General features: G+C 46.0%; 1 protein-coding gene across 7 annotated transcripts in view; it reads left to right on the forward strand.

The window, feature by feature from the left end:
* LOC117153237 (uncharacterized) overlaps positions 1–22,188 on the forward strand; it is a 247,646-nt gene that overhangs the window by 132,364 nt on the left and 93,094 nt on the right. For 3 of the 7 annotated variants that reach the window (XM_033327080.2, XM_033327077.2, XM_033327078.2), the window contains one exon: positions 7,205–7,315. The exons of 3 other annotated variants lie outside the window; for them this stretch is intronic. In XM_033327080.2, the coding sequence (XP_033182971.1) occupies positions 7,258–7,315 (58 nt within the window). In that variant the 5' untranslated portion in view covers positions 7,205–7,257. Of the gene's footprint in view, positions 1–7,204; positions 7,316–16,942; positions 16,962–22,188 lie in introns of those variants that run through there. One more of the 7 variants, XM_076620682.1, reaches the window with a different exon arrangement.

Raw genomic sequence — 22,188 nt, forward strand, 5'->3', positions numbered from 1 at the left:
CGATGTCTAAACTGCCGTATCCCGGTACTGTACTCTTCTCTCGTGGTCGTCCTTGCGGGGCTCGCGACTCGCGTCCGCCCGATCCCTCGGCATGGCGCATCGCGTTTCGAGCGAGCGGTCATGTTTTACCGGACATTCGTTATGCCACTGCCTGCGGCTGTTCGCGTCGCGGGATCCACGGACGACGTTTCCACTCGATGCTTTACTGCTCTCTAAAGCCTCGGCCTGATACGAGTTCCTGCCTTCGTGCGCCCTGCGGACGCTTTTTTTCGTGCAACACTGGCGTTTTCGTTCGTTCGGTCGACGATGCTTGCTGTGGGAGTTCGCTCGATGGGATAGGAATGCTTCTGCATCGACGACGATTGATTTGTTTTCTAGTCGTCTGTGTGAGTTCCGGTGTACGCAGGATTCCAAAGCTGCGTCCTCGCGCAACCAACAACGAGAAACTTTTTGTCGAGGTTGCATGTTTCCTGAAAAAGCTACCGCTTGTTGCCCAATGTTTCTCTACGTCTTTGTGCTTTTTCGTTGTCGTGAACAAATATCGCTGCTTGCTGCCTGGTAAAAATAACGAGTACGCGGTTACGCGATGCAACAGAAACGAATGTTCCTGCGAAATGTACAGGTTGTCGGTCGTTATGCTATGAATTTGTTGGTAAGAAGAAATATCGCTTTAAAAACGAAACGAAATTCAAGTGCCCCTCTGATTACGTTGCTTCAATGTAGACAAGCTGTTTCTACAAGTTGATATCCGTTGGATACTTTTCAGACCATGCGACAACAACTTTCTCGTTGTTGCTTCAGCGAAGCTTGGAGTAACAGCTGTTGCTACGAGGAAGGGAGAATCTTATTATTAAATACATAGGTTTGTTAAGGAACACGAGATAGATCATTGTCGCTGGTACCAGTCACGTATCTCGAAAAAGAAAGAAAATCTCAGTCAGGCATAAACAAACGGGACACGTTCATCATTCGCGCAGTTAAAGCCAATGACAATTCTTTTAATGTCATCTAGTTTCTATTCAACGATCGTTAACACGTTCGAAATTATTTTCACTGGAAAGCTTTCTGCGGCGTCGACTCGTTTTATCTGCAGATATATCTTATCACCGGGATTTATACCGACAGTTTGTGGTTCTTCTAATTTAACCGTTTCGTTTAATACGCTTCCCGCTAAAAGCCGATGCATAGATATCAACTCGGTAACAAGGTTGCTGAGTTATTGTCGAAAATACCAGAAACGCTATCGTCTAATGGATCTCGCGGACCGGACTTTCCATTAGATACCCAACACCCGTACTCTTTATCTAATTGATAGACCCGGCCTCGATGAAATTATGAAAATGCACGAAGCTCGGCAAGAGACCTCGAACAAGGCGATAAACTGTTGTTAAAAGTATCGCGAACGCTATGAGTTTTCTTTATCGAACTATCGAGGAAAGCTTTTTACGTGGCGCCTGCACTTAGGAAATAAATTTAAAACGCGAGAAGAGTACAATTTCGGAACGCAAATTTATAGAAATTGCGAGATGCAACGCTATTGGAACGCAATGAAAATGGTAAAGAAAAATCGGGCGTGTTCTGTCGAGAGTTTCCGAAACATTCTTTCCTATCGCGAACAAAGTTATTCGACGGTTCGATGAATTTCGCGGCAATTTTTCAGAGAACGCGTTTCTCCTCCCCGTAGGAGATTAATCTTTGTAATCTTGACGTATCTTCGTACATAGTGGTTCGCGATGCGACGTGTACGCCTCGCCGACAGTTTTTCTGATCGAACGCTTTCGTTCGGTATACGCCTTCGCGCGACGAGGAGGGACGGAAGACATGAGCCGAGCGGTCGATTTACTGCCCGCTCGTTCGACAGCAGCAACAGGAACCCGTCAAGGGGAGAAAACTCCCGGAGGTTATTGTACCGCCGATTCATTTTGTCGGCAACTGTCGTTTACTCCTACTAGACAGCTGTAAAAAAAATCTCCAAATTTTCATTCGGAATGGACCATCTTTGAGAGAAAATATTTTTAATGCGTTGCAAGCAAATAAATAACCTTGAATGTCCCATTAAGATACGACCCTGTAAGAAACAAGTGCTACCAATCACGACCAGTAGTCCAGCATTCCACGAAACTTAACGGCGATTGGGAAAAGAAAGGAGTACCGTGAGAGCGGCAGTCGATGGAGGTCCGAATATCGATCGTGACGGTGTTTTGTCGCGCGCGGCGCGTGACGGACGAGCAACGGGCAACGGGCAACGAGGCTGGCACACATTCCGGGACAGCACGGTGGTGGCAGATCGTTATCGAGGCCGTGAAGCGTCGCGTCGCCGTGGTCGGAGAGAAGCCCGGAAGAAGAAGATTCTCGCCGGGGAAGGTCGAGCAGCGATGAAACGAGTTTCTATATCGACGTTGGCCCGGGGAAGAGGAGCCCGTATTTTCGAGGCATTCTGGCCGCCGGCGACTACGGGAATCGCTTACGAATCGTCGTTGGTCGTTCGAGTTCGCATGTAGAAGGTGGAAGACAGAGGTAGCCACCAGGGGAAACTCGTTTGTTGGTTTTTGCTGGGGCTACCCGAGAGCACGAACAGCACGGACCCGCTCGGCGTGCTCGCTCCTCGCCAATCATCGATTTTTGTAATTTTCCGTGTCGGTTCCTCGGCCTCTTGCATCGTTTCAGATTCAGAGTCGAGTTGGTTACTTCCTCGGCGACGCACGATCTGACAATCAGTCACACCGTGTGAGCCGCCTCTTATACGCTAATTAAAGGGGACGTTGTCCCTCGCCAAGATTCATCGAGCGCCGCCGATTCCACGCGTACGCGAGTCTCCCCCTCGATCGAGCGTCGATCACCTTTCCACCGGTGAGCGTGCTGCTGCGCTTCCCTTCATCATCGCTGACCTTTGGTAGTCACGTTTCTGTCACGACGAGGTGTCGCTTTCGACGCTGCATACCACACTGCCGTGTCGCGACGCTAGTAATCACGGCCTGTGGTTAGGAATCCGCGATTTTCCTCTCGGCTTGCTTCTCGAGATCCATCGATCTATCGGCTGCTACGAAATGTTTCTATATTATACGATTTTCAGAAACGTTTTATAAATTGTGATTTTTCGTTTGCTTTGATTAAATATTTCGATCTCCCTGATGATTTCATGCTCGTTTAAATTTGTCGCTAAAAAGTTTGGACATCGAAGAATGCGTCTTACGAAATTCTCCGTGACAAATTTAAGTTTACTCCTGAAGCGAACCATTACTTGCTCAACACCGGTGACATCGTCGAGATATCTCACCAAGTTATTGGTAGAGATTACCAAAGAATGCAGAAACCACGAGGAATTTTTCGACGAACGAGAAGATCTACGTTCAGCCTCAAGGTAGCCTCTCGAAGATAGCGAAATAACCACGGGAGCGCCGCGATATTGGCAATTCGGCTATCGGACTCGTTACACGATCATTCAAACGTGCGATTCCACGTTTTTACTTTCGTCCATGAAACGTACCCTGTGAAACGACCTGTACGCATTCATCGACGGGGACACTGGAATCGAAAGACGACGACGACGTCAGCTCGTTACGTTAATTCGTGGCCCGATGTAATTTCGATAGTGGCGTGTCAGCGCTGTAGGAACGCGCGTCCTCGTTGAACGTCGCATTACGCAGATTTTACGTCCGATAAATTATGCAAATCGCCCCCGGAGAAATTGGAAATTCGACCGTGCAAATTCGATTTGCGACGGAAATTCGCCGCGGCCTTTGCACGGGCTGCGGCTCCCGTGAGTCCTTGCGAGTCCTCTAATTACATACCGAGAGTCTGCGACCGGTCGCGTATAACGGGTCGTCGTCGGCGTGCGCGCGCGCACGAATTTCATCGTTTTTTATTCCCGTGGCTCGGTCGATCCTCGATCTTCCGGCTGTCCCTCGAAGGGAAACAGCAAGGGGGATCCCTCGTGAGTTGGAAGGAAGGTCTTCTCCACTCGGGGCGACGGTTAATTACAATTGGCAAGCGTGGTACTCGGTCACTCTGGCAATTAGTCATGCTCGACAATGGTATTACGCCGCGGTGGAGAATGATCGATAGCGGTGCCATCGGTAGATGCGCGCGGGACCACTAGTAGATTGCACCTCTGCCGTAATAATCCTTCCTTCCGCGAGAAGAAACCGTGATTAATATTATCGCGTTCATATTACTGTGCTCGCGCGCCAGCCTCTTCCTCGTGAACCGAAGCGTTATTTGCCAGCCGCGATATCTTTGCCTTCCTTCGATAACGAGCGAGATTTCTTGGTCGAAAGACACGGTATTCTACGCGCCATACAATTCGTTTGGATCATACCGATCGCTGTTGTTCCTCACGAGATTGCAAAAAAACCTTTCATAGATTAACGCGCGGAATACAAGGTCGAACTATGGAAAAGCAACTTGTACGCGAGGGAGCAGCAGCAGCTTCGTTAAAATAAAAGCGAGTAACCCGAACGAAGCGAGCATTCGGCGATCATTTAGGTCAGACTGCTCGTGAGATGCCGCGTGAGGCCGAGAAAGAAAGTAGTCGGTCGACGAGATCGCGAACCCGGTGGACCGGCTCTCTCGACTGCGAGCTGTTTTGCCAGAGCTCGCTCAGCCTTGTAACCCGCAGTTTTATATCCTGGCCCGGCGCAATAAAGACCCCGTCGTCGTTTCGGCTCCCGTGCCGCCGGATCTTCTCCACGAGATCGTCTCCGCCGCCCTTTTATTAGTTCTGGTCATCTCCCTCGCCATCTCGATTACGCAACCTCTAGGAATTTCACCCAACCGCTCGCCTTTCTCCGTAACTTTGAAAGTTTCGCGATCGTTGCAGCGTAGGTGGATTTTGTACTCGCCACTTGGATCGTTATTTCGAAGACGAGCCGGCAATTTGAATTTCTGGTGGAGTTTGAACCAGGTGCGGTTTGAATTTGTGGGAACCACGAGGATCGAAACGTGGTTCGAAGAAAAAGTAGTACATGGCTTCGTTCTCAAACCTAGTGTCACTTGTTTCAGCGATTTTTCTTCCTTTTTAAAGCGTACAATCGATATTAGGTTGAATAAATATCTTTGACTGTATGAGATCCTTTGCTAAATACTTAACCTTAAAATCCAATGACTACGTGTAGCCATGGAGACACAAATAGAAACTAAAGAATAATTATCTTCTTTTGGTCCTAATAAATTCGCCTTTGAAGAGCTGAAGATTTCTTAACGAGTGCTCTTGCTTTCAAGCTATAGAAATTACGCTCCATAAGTGTCATATAGTCATCGCTGAAGCATCATCGAAGTGGCAGCAAAGTGTTCTTCATCCTCGGGGGTCAAGAATCGCAGTTGGCGTCAAGGTCGACCGAGCTTTCCCCAGAAAACTCAAACTGGTACTGTCTCTCTCTTTCTCTCTCTCTCTCTCTCTCTCTCTCTCTCTCTCTCTCTCTCTCTCTCTCTCTGAAGTCCTTCCAGAGGCGGTCGGCTCGTAAGAGGCAGCGATAAGAATGGGCCGCCGCAAAACGGAATAAAAAATAGGTCAGCCGGCGCGTATCGTCCTGACGAACAAGTCACTCTCACGAACTGTCTCCGAGGCACCTTGGACGGGTCCTCGGTTGCGCGATAGGTGGGTCAGCCTCGGCCAGTGTTCTTCGTCTCGGTGAGTCATTGCTGGGCCCCGCGGCGCTGCGGCCTGGCGCCAGCGTTACGCAACACAACCAGCGGCACCCTCGCGCCGCACCGCACCGAAGACGATGTTCGCGATTACAAGTTCGCCAAGACGTGGACCTAGCCTATTCTGTGGTTTCCGATTTTCGACTTCCAACAATTTTTCTACGAGTGTTTGTTCTGTGATTCGTGCGGTTCTTGGGTGAAAGCAAGTTGACGAAGCGGCAAGTCGATTCGATGACTGGACATCATTTTCAATTGGACGTCTCTTTCGGTGTTTGGAGAATGGGAAGATAAAAATTTCTTGAGCTACTGGTCTATGAGATTTCTAATTTCAGAATGGCAGTTATAGAGTTATAAAGACGAATGAAATGACAGAATATTATTAATATATATATATATGTTCGTGTATTTCGTGTAGTTAAAAGGACAAAATATACTTTCAATTTATACAGCCTATATGTAGTTTCTTTCTTATTAATTACGTATGTACATATTGAAAATAGAACAATGCAAGCGGCTAGGGCATTAACGCGAATTTCAACAAGATCATAAGTCACTTTGAATATTCGCCATTCAAAACGTAAATTCCCTGGCTGACGAGAATAGCTGGAGGCGGCGTATCGCCATGAAGCGGCAGATTTTGCACGCTTTCCTTCTCCGACAGAAGAGTTACCACGTGCGGGGATCGCTTTCATAGGCGCTGTTCCTCGCGATTATGCCGCAAATACGCTGGTTTCACGCGTAAAGGATCACCGTGTTCGCACAGCTGGGAAAGATAGTGATTTGCAGACCTTCGAGAACGCTGCCCTCGTAATAGAGGCTAAGATTACGAACGAGCTGTTTGCCTTCTTCGCAAGATCGATAGCCATCGACGCATAATTTCGCGATCAAACGTGCTATTGCGCCTGATGATCATCGCTATCGAATCGCGAGTCTCGCTCGTAAAAGATCTTCGTTTTTTCTGTCGCCTTACGTACAGCTGTAAATTTCCGAGTCTCTTCGCGATCTTCGTTCAAGGTTCTTTCTCTTCATCGTGTCCATGTCAATGTTTCTGTTTGGCACCGATGTTAATTATTCGTGCGCCGTAATTGCGCTCGAATACCGGCGACGTTAAGAGAGATATTACACGTTGGGTCATGTATTCGAGTCAGCGATATCGAGAAAGATAGAAAGAACAACGCTTGGGGTTTTCACGAGGTCAGATAAAGGAGAGTTCAATGAGAAACGCCTTAATCGGTTCAAGGAACTGTCCCGGGTCTCGAAGGAGACTCGGGATCGATTCGAAGGCTGGCGCGTTACGATCCAGCGTTTTACGATCGAACTCCCCCAACGTCCTGATAATATTCCAGGGGATAAATCTTGATGGCGAGGTTTTAAGGCGTGCTGCACACATGCACGCGCATTTACACGAGGCGATGTTACGGTCAGCGGGAGTTTCAGCTCTCACGCCTCCGCTTTGGCCTCGTGAGATTTCGAGAGCCACGCGAACGCGTCGATGAGCGTGAAGAAACGCGCGTAAATGATACGCAAGCCTCCTGAAGTTTTCTATACCTTTCTGTTCCAGGTAAGACAGTTTTCCCTTTACGTCGTTTCTCTGGACACGTGGTCCGATCGCCGATGAATAGGACAATCGAACCGCTCGGAAACCACGTTGATCAATTTCGTAAATTAAAAGGTACAGAAAAGCGATGTTAGAAATGAAACGAAAGCGATGTCCAGTTTAGCTTCTGAGAGGCTTAATTAATTATCAAGTATCTAAAAGTATCTTAGATTTTATCCAACTTGTCAAAATGCAAATTTGACACGAGTAAATTTTGCACGCGAACCTTGCACGCAAGGTAGATGGAAATCAACGATTTCCGGAAGAAAAATAACTACGTGAAACACATCGAACAGAGGTTCTCGATGATCTCTAGGCTCGTTCTCAATCGTTTATCAGAATTTCGAACGGCGCACTCGGTCACGACCACCCAAGGGCTCGAAACTTCCTGGTGGTAATCGACCGGCTAAATACGTACCTCGCATTTCCTGAAGCATCGTCGCGTAAATACGGACGTTTCGGTGGAACTGGTTGTTTCGAAACAGACCCGCGAGCGTTCGTTTCGTATGTCCGTACGGAAAAATAACCGCGAATTTCGAAGATACCCGCTTGCAATTCACGGTATCGTTAAATAATACTTATTGAAGATCGTATGTCTGTCATGTGCTCCAGAAATCGATCGAATACACGTTAACTATAGGTGCTCGATGGCAATAACTTTTCGATAAGTAGCAGACCAAGAAGAGGATATCTCGCTTCACTTAAGGAGCATTCGATTTTTATTTTAATCGATCTTAAATACTCTTTTTGTTTAATTGTATAATATTCTGTTCTGAAGCTGAAATACATTGCGAACTGTCAATAGCTCCATTTGCCTTCTCAGATCACTCCAGGTGTCTCGTAATTTCTCCTGGGGGATTACTTTTCCACAAATCTCGACGAAAAGTATAATTTACCGGTGTTGATCACAGTGATCCACAGCGATCAGTTGATAAAGATCCCTACTGATCATTGGGCAGAGCGCACGGGTCCACCTGTACCGTAATTTGAATAAAACATATTCCCCCGTCCCGTTTACGATGTCGTAGCCCGCGGCCCCACTCCGACGGCTGATTAATTCGCAGTTCATTCGCTACACGCCAGTTTATCGGTAAACGCGTCAATTTACAACGTCGTTGCGCGCACGGCTTACTCCGCTGGTGGAGAATAGCGATGGCCACCCAAGCAAACGTAACTCAGCTCCCAGAATCCCAGACTATCCTCTCGATATTTGTGATTCGTGTACGTATCGACTCGGAAATCGTTATTATCCTCGTAAATAAGAACGAAGCAGTCGCGTGTTGTCTCATTCGCGCGAATAAGTAGACGCGGCAATGCAGAACTTTTGAGTATGTTTCGAATGCTTATCGATGTGGATGAATTATCTTCTAGGTTTGCCTAGAATAGGAGATTCTTAGAGAGTAATAGTGATGAGAAATTGCGAGAACACACAATTGAGGAGCATCGAAGAGCAACAGGGATCTAACAAAGGATACAAAATTTAGGTAACCAGAAAGAATATATAGAATCATATAGTAACAAGACACATCTGTAATCTAAGCGTTCTAATCTTCCAACCTTCTTAATGTTACTTACGTTTCGATACCAACGATAGGAATGAAGACCGAGTCTCTGTCGTATCTAAGTAGATCGCATAGAGAACAGAAAGTCGACGATCCCCATAAGTTAACTCGGAACAAAGGAGAACTATCCTTAGTTTCCCCAGAGACTATCGGGCTCGTGGTCGCTAACGAGCGAGAGGAGACCGAACCGCCGCGATGGCGCGGCTTTTTCGTTCCTGATAAAGTAGAACGTGTCGAGGCTATCGCAAAACGAAGCTAGGCGTCCCGAAGAATAATCGGTATAGGCTCGGCGGCTGATACGCCCTCGCCCGTGAGAATCGTGTGAGATAAACTAATGACGAATCCGTGCAACGGCACGTAAAAGTACACGAGAATCAGACTTTCCTGAGCACCCGGCTCCCGGTGATACGATAAACGGATGATGCATCGCGCGCGTTGCCTACCGGAGTTTCGATCGTAAGACGATCGCCGCTTGTGCGTTTCTTCGATGCTCGCTCGTGGGTGGACCGGTAGACGTGGATTGATGGCTCGCGTTGCCGCCACGTTGCCCGCTGTTATAGAAATTTCAGAGCGAGTCCGCTTTCTGGTGTTCGTCGTTCGATGAGAGATTCGGCGATAAGCGGTGGTTGCTCCTTTTATGGAAAATTGTTCGAACGATCTTCAAACGGAATTATAGAAAATGAAATAGAAACGATTATCGTTGGATCAGAGATGCTTCTAAAGAATTTCACTTTGTCGATGAAACAAATCAGAACCCGTTTTCGACCAAGAAATCGAATCTCGTTGGTACTCGCGCGTGATTCGAGCGCGGTGTGTGGAGAAGAGGGCCGGTTCGGCCGCGAGCGGCAAAAGAACAACAGAAACAAGGCCCCAGGGTGGCGATCAGGGACTATAGGTGCCCGCAGATGCTCATAAATCTTGTCCTAACGCTCGGTTTATTACTTGTAATCAAGCAACCATGAATTCTGCTGAAATCTCCTACGTTATAGTCAGCCGAGCTGCCTTCTACTTATCCTCCTTTTGCGCTTGCATCAACCCCCGCCTGATACTTTGCTACCGCCTGCAACTACCCCTGTACTTTTCCACCTTTGAAATTTCTATTTCGTTGCAAGGAAAAAATAAGAAATTATTCCTGACGTATTTCTTCGAATCGTATCCTGGTTAAAGTCGACGTACGTCTTCGCTGCTATATTTCTCCAAGTCTTGGCTCTAGAAACTACTTGTATAACTGTGGTATTCAATATTCTCCGTTTGATAAGTAACGGTCGTTAACTAATGATCTTCAAACGGACCGATCTGTTTTTCACCTAATATCCGCTCGAACGTCCGTTGTATGACCGTCGGTGCCTTGCTTGGCCATTATCGACGCTTTACCAGCGTAATGACTTCGAAATGACTCTCGAACCGGTGAGACGGGAAACCGATTCTACCCATTCATTAGTAGCAGTGATTTTTAATGAAACGTAGACCAGAGGGAGATTTCTCTTTGAACGAGACCGTGTTCCTTTCCAATGAACTTGTATCCGTCGTAATTATACGGGGTGTTGAGTAGAGGCGAGAAAAAAGCGTTATGTAAACACCGTTTGAGAAACGACGAGATATTTTCTTAAACAGCGTGCATAGGAGTCTAGTTCTGTAGAAAGACGAGTAACTCGAGTTTATTATTTTTTCTTCGGTACGTACGTCAGATACCATGAACTATTCTATCGATAATTAAACAACGATAGAGTTTTCATTTCTACCATTGTTTCTCATTTTTCATTTTGGATTAAATATTTTGAAGTTAATATTTTAGCGATTCGAAGGTATCCTATCAGCAAGCTACTAGAATAACAATCGACATTTGCAATTTAAAATTCTTTGAAATAACTAGCCTCGAGGGTATTCTAATTTGAAATGCAACTATTCATCGCGTCTATCTTTTTATTACGGCCCTGTTAAACGATAATCGGTCGTCCAAGCCTATTAAATACGATACGACAAACTGTCCCATCCCTCTGTGAAAGAATTCTCTGGAGCTACGATGGAGCTGACGTTGCTAACGGGGATATAAACAATGCTCCTTCCAGGCGGTTTTTATCGTCGAATGGCTGGTCCCGGGTAAAATAAAACCAAGTAACGGGAGCACCTCCCGCGGAGTTTTGGAAATCGCACCAGAGTCGGGCCAAGTTTTTTCCTCTTGGTCCAGGGCCTGGCGTGCTTCCACGGTCATTACCTTTACGATCAATCACACCGCTCATTATCTTTAAGAGCACGGTGTTACACGGCGGTCGTTACACGTTACGACGTATTGGTTGCGCGACCGCGAAAACGCCGCTCCATTATACGCAAACGGCGCGACTCCTTTATTTTGTTATTTCCCGTGCATTACCGGTACTCCTTTCTTTCATCGACATCCTGTCGATCAACGATGAAAATTTCATAACGTCGCGGAGTTCAAATGACGTAGAAATTCGAAAGCTTTCGAACAAGGTTTTCGGCATTATCCTGGTATCGAGTTAGTTAATTGCAGATACGCATAGGTTGGTGACAACTAAGAACAAATTCGAGTCAGCAACGATGGAACGAATACCTCTACCTTTATAATCCCAGGCTCCTCAAGCTCTCACTTTTAGGAGAACGCCATCGAGCGTATTCACGCAACCATTTTCACGTTCCTGTTTCCCATTCCTGTTTCTTATCGGCGATAGTATCTATGACTACTAAGCGTTCGAACATCGCCAACGATGGCTATCTCATCGGAGAAACGTTTCACCTGTCACCCGCAATCAAGCGTAGGAACGAAATCGAGGAAGGAAGGTGAAGGATGAGAGAGCGTGCGCTCGTGGCCGACGTAACGACAAAGCGGTCAGACTACGAAGCGCCAGACGAATTTTCGGCGGCGTTCGTGAAACCGCGGTTACTCGTAAATCACCGAAAACGCGCGTGCTCGGATCGCTTTCAGCCACGATAGAGTCACAATTAGCGGCTGTCCGTGATCAATTAATAACACCTCTGAGCACACACGCTTCTCTTAGCACTCGACGAGCTGTCGCTCATCGGATGCGCTAATTAATCCACGCGTATCCCCCCGACGATTAATCACACCGTCGTCGTTTTGAACGTTCTCTTGAAAATTCGTTTATACGTCGATCGACGGTGCCGTAGCTCGATGCTGCGGCGCCAACAGGATTTATGGGCTGATGAGTCTCGATTTTTGTAATCTGTGAATTGTGGAACCTTTCAAAGCGAATACTTACAGAACCAGAGGAACTAAGTATTCCCTTTTCTTTATATCGATTTCTTTATTACTATTTGGCCAACAATAAGAACCAATTTTATCTTTACACGTTCTATTATACATATACTATGTATCTTTCTTTCTCTCCCAATAAATACAATTTACATATTGGAGCTGGCATCTTATCGTTGCAAACTTTTCACATATCGAAGAACGTTTGAGTCAAGTATTACCTTCGGCCGATCGAAGGAATGTAAGTAACGCAGAAAATAGCTACGAGCCGTTGAATGGTTGGCGTCAGGGTTCCTCCCGATCGAAACCGAACGACCACGATAATTACGGTGTTTCTCACTTCCCATGGCGCGCGCGCCTCTTCCGTCTTTACGTTTAGAAGACCGTGCGCTTGGAAATAATCGTAGGTTGTCACGAGGCTCACCTCGGCTGACCTCCTCCGTCGTATATTTCACTCGATGATAATTGTTGGCGATAATTCATTTCACCTGGCTCACGAATGGCAACGCGCGGATTTTCCTGAAACGTATCAATTAGAATCGTTCGCGAGAAATTTCTGCAGATCCCTTGGACACACCCTCCGAGCAAGTACCAATTTCATGCAAATACGACGGCCAATTAAATTCGACTTAGTCTCCGTGCCGTTTGATTAGATCTTTGAAATCTGTTCGTAACGCGTAGCTCGTACGATGTTTATTCTATTTTGCAAGGCGGCTGTTGCGTAGTCGAAATTATTTACGACGTATTGAACATTATGCGAGAGCCGTCGTTTCTGCGCGCGATCAAAATCAATTTGTATCGTGGAAGAATTCTAATTGACTCTAACCAGCTCCAGCCACTAATTCAATTGCGAGCACGCGCGCCACTTGCGGATGGACACTCACTCACACGTACGCGTTTACAAAGCCACGTTTACGCAGAACCTTGAATCTCTCTCACGTATAAGCCTCTTCGAAGCCAAACTGTTCAACTGCACTTTTTTTTTTTTTATTCGTTCCCTCGTTTACTTCGAAATAATTGGAAAACTAATTAGAATCACTTTATGGTGAACGACTAAATTCATCTTTAATACCAAAAAATCTCCTTTACTTTTCAACCCTTATCAAACTTGATGGATAAGCCGCTGACGCTTGAGAACGCGTTCCTGGCGAGGTCGAGGCGCGATCGAAAGCGTCGCCCGCTGGCTGAATGTTGGTAATGAGAAGGCGAAAGGGAAATAATGGTGGACGGAGCTCGAGGCACGGTACCGTGGCACGTGACGTCCGAGGAGTCACGAGCAGGCATTTCCGCAGCGGTTCCGCAGACGTGACGCGTTCTCCTCCAGCTTGTTTTACGTGGGTTCACAGGCTATCTTTCCCTGTCGCGCGCACGCGACTGTTTTTCTTCCGCTCTCGTCGCACCGCCGCCGCCGTCGCCGCCTCTGCCACCTCCCGACTCCTCGTCGCGAGGTCGGACCACGTGATATTCGGCATTGGAAATGCGCGTCGCGAAACGCTCTCTGCAGGCGACTCACGCTCCATCGGCGACGATTTATAGACGTTAATGGGTTAATATCGCCGGTTCCTGGCGGATCGGAGCCACGGAACGTCCGATCACGTAGACCCCGCCTCGTCGTTCCCCCCGCACAACCCGGGGAAAAAGGTGCAGATTGATGAGCGCAAACGAATAATCTATGGCTTCATATTCATCCCGAGGATCGGGCGTCGACTCTCCGTCTAGTCGTTTTACCATCCACGATCGCTTCGTTACAAGCGCAAAACATGAATTCTTCACCGACCCGACCCGATGTATAAAAGATCACCGGGCATCGATGCGATACGGTGGGAGAGATTTAGGTGGCTTTAATTAGGCTACATCGCGAATTAATGCCCAATCGGTGGTTTCCTTTCGCAGAGTGTGTGTCCCGAACGAAGAACCTCGATATTAGTATTATTTATACCTTTTCTGTAACGTCGTCGATGATACGTGTCTTATTTCGGAATGAGCATACAGCCGAGAAATTAGGTTGCACGATGAAAGAAAAAGGGCTTGACATCTGTAAATAAATACTTCGTCACGGCTCGTGATATTCCTTAACGATCCTCCGGGGAATCTTGACGGTATTCTACCGGCAATTTCCACGTCACGGTCTCTCTATCCATTCGCAATAAGTCTCGCAATTTCCCGGAATCCTCCAGGATGGTTTCTCGGAAACAACAATATTCAATCGCTATCGTAGATGCTCGATCGAGATAGTGGAAGCGCGAGAGTCATCAGGGAGAGTGGACGTCGCTGGCTGTGGAAAAAGGTCGACCGTGAAAAACCCGTGGGAAAGTATCCTCGGGTAATCCGGATGAGCGGGTGCTCGCACTCGCGTTTGTCCGCGACAACCAGGGGAATCGCGTCCGGTGGTCGGGAGACAGGAATCCCGGTACTTTGCTCGAGCTGGCGCGTACCTACGCGCCTCGACAAGCGGATCGATAGGATCGATCGACTGACTCGCGGATTGATGGATCTGCTCGCGTCCATTTCGATGGCGATTTCGTGGCCGAGTCTCGGACTGCCGCGGTGCAACCGTTCGATAGCGGGATTTCATTTGTGAACGTTGCGATGTCGACAAAATCCGACACGCTCGGTCTATGAATTTCGAAGACTGACAGACATTTGGCGGGAAATGTGTTTCTTTTATGTATCACATAGAAAAAGGAGATAATTACACAGTATAATTACAAGCATTTAATTACACAGGATATTTTTCATTCTACGAGGAGAAGTATTTCAGACGACTGAGAAATTCTCGTAATTGTCTTAGGTGATATTTCAAAGGTTGTATCGTCCAAGAAAAAGACAGAGTAGTCGACGTGCAATAAACGATCGCGAGTCGGTTACCAAAAAACGACGAACTATTTAATCTCTTATCGATCGTAGGCATAGCACGAAGATTAATTCTAGCCGTAGCAGCATTATAGATTGTTATAAACTGCGTAACGCAGAGAAAAATTACCGTTCGAGCCCTTGGAGGCCGACAGAACGTGGCAGAGAGAAAAACCGTGGTACGTGACCGGTCGAATTTTATGGCTGTCATATTTATGGCATGCGAGCGCCTTGTCCAAGAAAAACACAGCACCGGGAATTAATAACTGGCGGTGATGAAATTCGTTTTGTCGCGAGTCTCCAGGGACTCTGATTCATTTTAGTACCCCTCGGTTTTGTTGGTTGATTAGCCTCTCTGGAACCTCAGGCATTTAGTATACAAAAGTACATTTGTACTTTCTCGATTTTTCAATTTGCTTTAATCCCTACAATTATTTACAACGTCTGAACGGTTGCAATTGTTCACAAAGGGAACATCTAGGAAAGCAAATAGCGAACGTGATTTGCCACGAGGTATCGCGTGGAGAAGAGCGAAGGAGAAAGGGGACAGCCGTGTTGAACGTTCGGCATAGCGAAGCGAGCGTGCACGCAGGATCGACAGATCGGAGATAAACGCTCGATCCGACAGGAACATCTCCTCGTTTGCGCCGATCACGTCGAACAAACGCGACCGAGGGAGCGTAAGACGCAACTGCATCGGTTACGTGTGATCCATTCAATAGGATGCTTTAACGACGACATTAGCGGTGCACTGGGTGTCATCAACGTATTGACTAAAACGTTTAATTATAAGAGCAAGAGTCGTACCGGCAGACTATTTTTTTAAATTTGAAATTTTTGAAATTTCGATCGACGAGATACGTGGTGAAGGTGGGAAAAAAAATTCCGTTAAACGTATATACGTTGAATCTTTTGCTTATTATCGCGATCGAATTTCCAATAATCGCAGATCATAGAACGTTGGAAGGATGAGTCGGGTCGAAAGGAGTGTACGTGATCTGATCGATGGCCTCGTGTAGTTACAACACGCGACTACACAGGCCCGATCCTTAACTTGTTAGCCGCGATTGCCGACCTGTGATTAAGGTAACGGTAGTCATCAATTCGGCCACGTGATCGTTAGCCTGTCAGTTGACGACCGACATTTAAGAGGTGGCCGCCGTGAAATCGGTCGACGTAATTTGCCACCGTGTGACGGCGGTCTCGATGCGAGAACGACCTTTAAGCTTACCCCGAAATTTCTGCGTTACCTGGCTTTCGTCGATCCACCACAAACGATTACCGCCAACCTTGTATACAGTGTAATACGTATATCGAATCGATGTTCTTCCAGTTTCACACGGTATCGTTGCAAAGCTTGTATCGACTGAAAGTGACTCACTGGTTCGCTACGGTTTATCCGTTCTCTTATCCAATTTTCTTCAGCGAGAACTGCGTTATCGTTTCGCTAACGAGCCGCTAACGAGTCTCGATTTTGCCTATTTTTTGTTCCGCTTCGATCGGCCCCTTTCTGTCTGCAATTTGTTAGGTGTTAATGGGAATTTTTTGCCACCGGTTATCTCCTCCTCGCTCGAGGCGGGGTCGCTGATGTTTCGTGACAAATTGCCGAACGTCGCCACGAAAATTTCACCCGGAGAATCTTAGGTGTCGCGACAAAGTATCCAATTCGGCGATTTTCATTCGGCGCTCGCGACCTTAAAAATCGTTTCTCAACGTCGTCAAAGGAACAAGTTGCTCTCAAAACCTAATTACAGTGAGCAACACTGGTGTCGTTAATATTCAATTAATCATCGACTGGGCGTTACGCGTTTTCTCGATAATTATCGGTCGTCCGCGAACCAACACTCGACGCATCGTCTCGCCCCGTTTCGTCGATTTCTCGTCCGCGATTGGCCGATCCCCACGTCGTCGTCTCTGCGATTCCTATCGTGCCCGCTCGCTTCCGTCGATACACCGTAGAATCTTGTCCCAAGCGCGTACGCGTAATCGAGAAATTTGTCCGTTCGATTTTCATCGGCCGACCGATCTTCCGTGCTTCTCTTGCATCCTTTTTTATTTGCCTCTTTCCTCCGCAGTAAGTAATTATTTTTCTTAACAAATCGTTTCATTACACGGATCGGTATACATGTTGGCTAAATTAGAAAGCAGTTTTGTAATTCCATTTTTCACATAAAATGTCTTTAAAATAGCTACGACACTTTTTCATGTTGTTTTATTAACAACGACCGGTGACAAAATACTCGAGATCCATTTACCGAGTCACGCGTGATCTAATCGAATGGAATTGCAGCGAAAAAGTTTCGTAGAACGACGAGAAAGGATTCGTCGGATGTCGATATCGACGCTGTACTTAATCTTTTAATTTCCATTTTCCACTGTTTCTTGCTCTTTGATACTTCGATTCTCGCGATCTGCAGGAACGTACTGCAGAAACATGAGTAACGCGATCGTTTGCGAACGTCGCTTTTTATAATCGGTTTATAGAGCGAAACGAACGCGCTCCAGTCGATTATTCATCGACCGATCGACAAGGAATATCGGGTTCGCGACTTGTCGTCATTAATCATCGACTGCGATTAATAGCAATTTGCGGAAGTACGAACAATATCTGGAAGTACAATGATGTCACGGGAATGATTAAGATAGCGACGTACCCTTCAACTTCGACGAAGATTTAAATTGAGTCTTCCCAGCGATGCCTTCGAATCCCCTGAAACATACTTCATCACTATCCGTCATGATCGGTAGAAGCGTATTTCACATTAAATGTGAAATTTATATAGGGTGCTATAGAAAAAAACATCTAAGACTTAATGAGTTTACGGTGTTCGCTCAATGATATCTACTAAGAGTATCTGAAAGTTAAACGTGCCCATTGCATAACTAAAAACTTAAGAAAGATCTCGCGGCATTTAACTCGATGACTAAGAGTCAACAAGACGTATTATTTTCAATGTCTCCTAATTGCGTATTAAATGTAAATTTATTATGAATAGCGATCGGCACGTAACAGTAGTGTAACAAGCGATTAACGCGTATGATCCTGATCTCCTGAAAATCTGATCTCATGCAAGAGATTATGATCGGATAAACACACGGTAATCTAGAACGAACAAAACGACCAGCAACGTATAATTTGCCGTGGTTGTAAAGTGGCAAGAAACGAAGGAAGAAACAATTACCCGACAGAGTCGTCAGTCGTTATTTCAGCGTGTCACCGACGCACGGCAAGCTTTCGTTCGTTCGTCACGCGAGGCCCCGGAGCGGTGATAAATCCTCGACCTCGCTTCCATCGTTCCATGGGAAACGACGTTTTTCAGAGTCGAACGCGAGATTCGATCAGCTTGGTTTCAGCGGGGGGCGTGTTCTTCAAGAGCCGCCTTCTTAAATTAACATCCGGCTGCGAGAACGATCGCGTGATCCTCCACGTTGGCCTACGGTAGACGCGTTTAGATGTCACCGCATAATGAGCGCGTTTGCAACCAGCCCGGAGGAATTCGCTTGCAACATTGACTCCTCCATCGTCCATTTAGGCCTCGTTCACAACCGCCCTCTCATTCATATGCTGCCGCGATCAAACGATAATTTTGACGGATGATCGACGAGTAGGACTTGTGATTTTCCAACACTTTGATCTCCTGTTGCAAATTTTAATGGAGAATTGCGCAAAAATTTGAAGTGCCTTAGTGAAGTTCAAAGTGTTGCATGTAATCTTCGAGTCTGCAACCTTTCTATTCGGTAAGATGCTTTTCACTCACATAATATTTCAATCATGCGAATTAAAATTTTCCTTTCGTTAATTATGCACACAAAAAGATAAATTTTCGTGAAAGTTTGCAGTCCGATAACGATCTTCGCTGTCACCTGTTGCTTCGTTAGTTTCAGTTCACGAGCAGATAATTTCCATTGTAACTCATAGGATCGGATATCAATGGATCCAGGTGCCACGTACAAGCATCTTAGTATCTAATTAATCGACATTAACTTCTCGTTATGACGAGCTAATTAGTCAAAGACACGAGCGTAGGAGTCGACTTATCGCGGTACAAGGCATCCTCGCGATTCGAGTAGGTGTGAACCACGCCTAAGTAAAGACGTCGCAACGTCTCGCCACGATTTGTCCCGGGACATCGCCGGCGCGATCATAGATTATAACAGAAGAGAACGGTTATGTCTTATGACAAATGTAATCTTCGCTGTGACAGCTCAATCTATCGCGAGCTCGTCCTCGAGCGAGAACAAACATTGATACTTGGGTTTCTTCGGCCTGTCCGATTCCTTTGATTGACTCCTATCTAAGTGGGTTATCCACCTCTTGGTTCCTGGCCAGTGTTTCCTTTCAATTTGTCACTTCTACCGCGGACCCTGATTTTTCTGTCCGATCTTGCGTGCATCTTTCTTTGACCACCGTTATCCTCGTTAATTATAATGTAACTCTGTTCTCATTGCTGGATCCAAGTTAAGGATCTTTTAAGTTCTTTACTATTTGACTGATTTCTCAAAATAATATTCATTCGTGGCGTTAAATATCGGTAGAGCTTTGAACAATCTATTATCGACGTTCACGTATCGAATATGAATAACGGGTAATAAGAGGTGTGTCTATCGGTGGTTAAGATCGAAGCGGCGAGAAATCTGACGTTGCTTGTCACACGAGATAGGTTCATCGATGAAGATAGGAAAGGTTAAGCCTGTAAGCGACGTCTGGCCGTACCGTGTGAACCAATTTAAGTCAGACAGTTCGCTACTTACGCTTGGTAGCGAAAGTTCGCCGGCTCGATCTGTTCATTCATGTCGCTTCTTCGTTCTCTCCGCGTGTTACAGATGTTTCGTTTACCGTCATCTGTCCATATCATCATCTAATTAAAGTTTATTGCCTCTTTTACCCCAAGATCGTGAATTTCTTCGATTACAGATAAGGTTATAGAAATCGACATGTCGAAGATACGATGTCACCGTTAGATGCAGCATTTCGTTTAACCTTTTTCTGTTCTGTTGCCGACACGTTGCCGACAGAATATCACGCTAGATCGTAGATGTTTTAGTCTCGGAACTGTTTCCGATTTCGAGCGTCGATTATATTTCGCATTTGCGTTATATATTCCCTTTCTAAATATATCTGCTTTTATTGATAAACGGATCAATTTCCGTTATTACATTTGTCGATAGTTTCGGTTTCGACTTTATAGGCAGATTAACTTCGAATGATTGATACGATCGGAAGCGTTCATTAATGAACAATTTATCATCGGTGCCGGGTGAAATTTATCCATTTTCCCGGTATACTGACGCATAATATCCTATTAAATAGTAATAAGTAGTTGAAACTGCGCGGTATCCAGCCCGCGAGAATGATGTTTCATTTAACGAACCTGTAATTTACTCCGCAATATACGAAGCTCGCTGCCAAATTACGCGTTGTATCGCGAACACTGCATCATCAACGAAACCGGAGATGCGCCGTTTCCACCTGTTACGACGCGCATTATCCGTATTTTTCTCCATGCGCCAGCGAAATCGCCCATTTGTAACCACCGCGATAACTATAGCTACCGTTCCTCTCTTTCTTTTTCGTTCGAACGTTATTTTCCCGATGATCTTTGATTTTAGACATTAACATTTCTCATAAGGGAGTAACCAAGCATCTCTGAGAATTGAATACGAAACAATGGAATTCGTCGCTATGGGGGTTGCTCAAAGAGAAACAGAGGAATCAACGGGAAGATGAGAAACAATCGTAGAGAATGGAAGAAAAAAGTGTAAAAACGAAGGGCGCAACAAACACACGAATTTCCGCTACGTTTTAACCTTCGAGCGGATCGTCCCTCGTTTCCTTCAGCCACCTGAACGACATCGTTCGCATCGCTCATCAACAATGCATTAACACGCAGGCCGAACGTGATACTGCAATCGCGGCGAGTCGGCCAATCGTCGGGGTACCGTTAAACCAGGTGCAAACGGAACGAGAGAGAACAAGCGAATGAATTGTCGCGGGCAGCCTTGCGATCCGCATTAACCCTCTTCCTCGACGGCCACGCCCGACTCGTTCGTCGCGAAATGATTTATTCGCGATTGCGTCGACGCGCTGTTTCTCTGCTCGCGCGATGCCGACCTTAATTATCGGGTCACCCCATAAATAACGCGTATCTCCTCTTCTTTTTTACGCCCTTGGCGCGAGTGAAAATACTAGCTGCTGAACATGCATCAGCTTACGATAGGCCAGATGCTCGATTTGTACAAAAGATTTTATAATTGGCGAGAGTTCTCAAATCATATTGGTTTGTTAATACATTTGCTTGCTATATCGCGAGAGAAAGTCGATGGAAAGATCGTTGATCGAGTACGTAGAATGTATTTTCAATTATTAATCAATCAATCGTAGATCGTACGTGTTCTATCGCGAGTCTAACAACCTCTCGATCTGCCTTCAACGAGAACGAAGTATTTTTTCGCGCTCGCTACGCTGCTCGAGGAACGCGTCCCCCGTTACCAAGGAGAAGAAGGATGAAACTGTCGGCAAAGGGCGCAGCGAGCTAATTATGCGTCGTATACGAAGGAAGATTTATCGCGTTTGCATTTTCCACGGTGCGTGCGGTTCACCTACGTGAATACGCGTACCGATGTTTCCCCTGCCGTCCCCTTTCTCCCGGAGGGCGTAGGTGTACCCTGACGACTTAATATTACCACTGAAAAAGATACACGCTTTCGTGGAAGTTTGAACGCTATACCGTGTCGAGGTATTAATATTATCTTGGCGAAAGAAATACGCTTCTAGGCAAAGTTACAAGGGTTGAAATACCTCTCGATCTTTATTCTATTGGGTTGGAAAATTAAAATGAATTATAGGGCATTTTAAATGTTTAATTTGACGTTTAAAATTGTAGGAAATTTTAAATGAATTATTAAGTTGACAATTAAATGATTGCGGATTTTGTCAATACTTACAATCACTTAGTTGTCAATCTAATAATTCATTTTAAATTTCCTACACTCAGGAAATAAATGTCTTCGCCATAGAAAACGCGACGAAAGAGAATCAACGATCTCTGTGTTTCCTAGAGACGAGACTATCGTACACCTTGGCGAGATTTGGGAATATCGTGATGAGATAAACAATCTCTCCCACGGTCACGCCGAGATCACCGATCGACGTTAACGATGGTCCTGGTTTCTCCGAGAATACACATCTTATCTTACAACACGTACTTTTTCCTCTTTTCTCACCGGTGTATCAACGTCTTCTAATTCGATTTTCTCGAAAATCCAACGCAATTTAGCATGTCTTTGACTTCATTCGCACA

This window comes from Bombus vancouverensis, chromosome 1, assembly GCF_051014615.1.
Source record: "Bombus vancouverensis nearcticus chromosome 1, iyBomVanc1_principal, whole genome shotgun sequence".
NCBI lineage: Eukaryota > Metazoa > Arthropoda > Insecta > Hymenoptera > Apidae > Bombus > Bombus vancouverensis.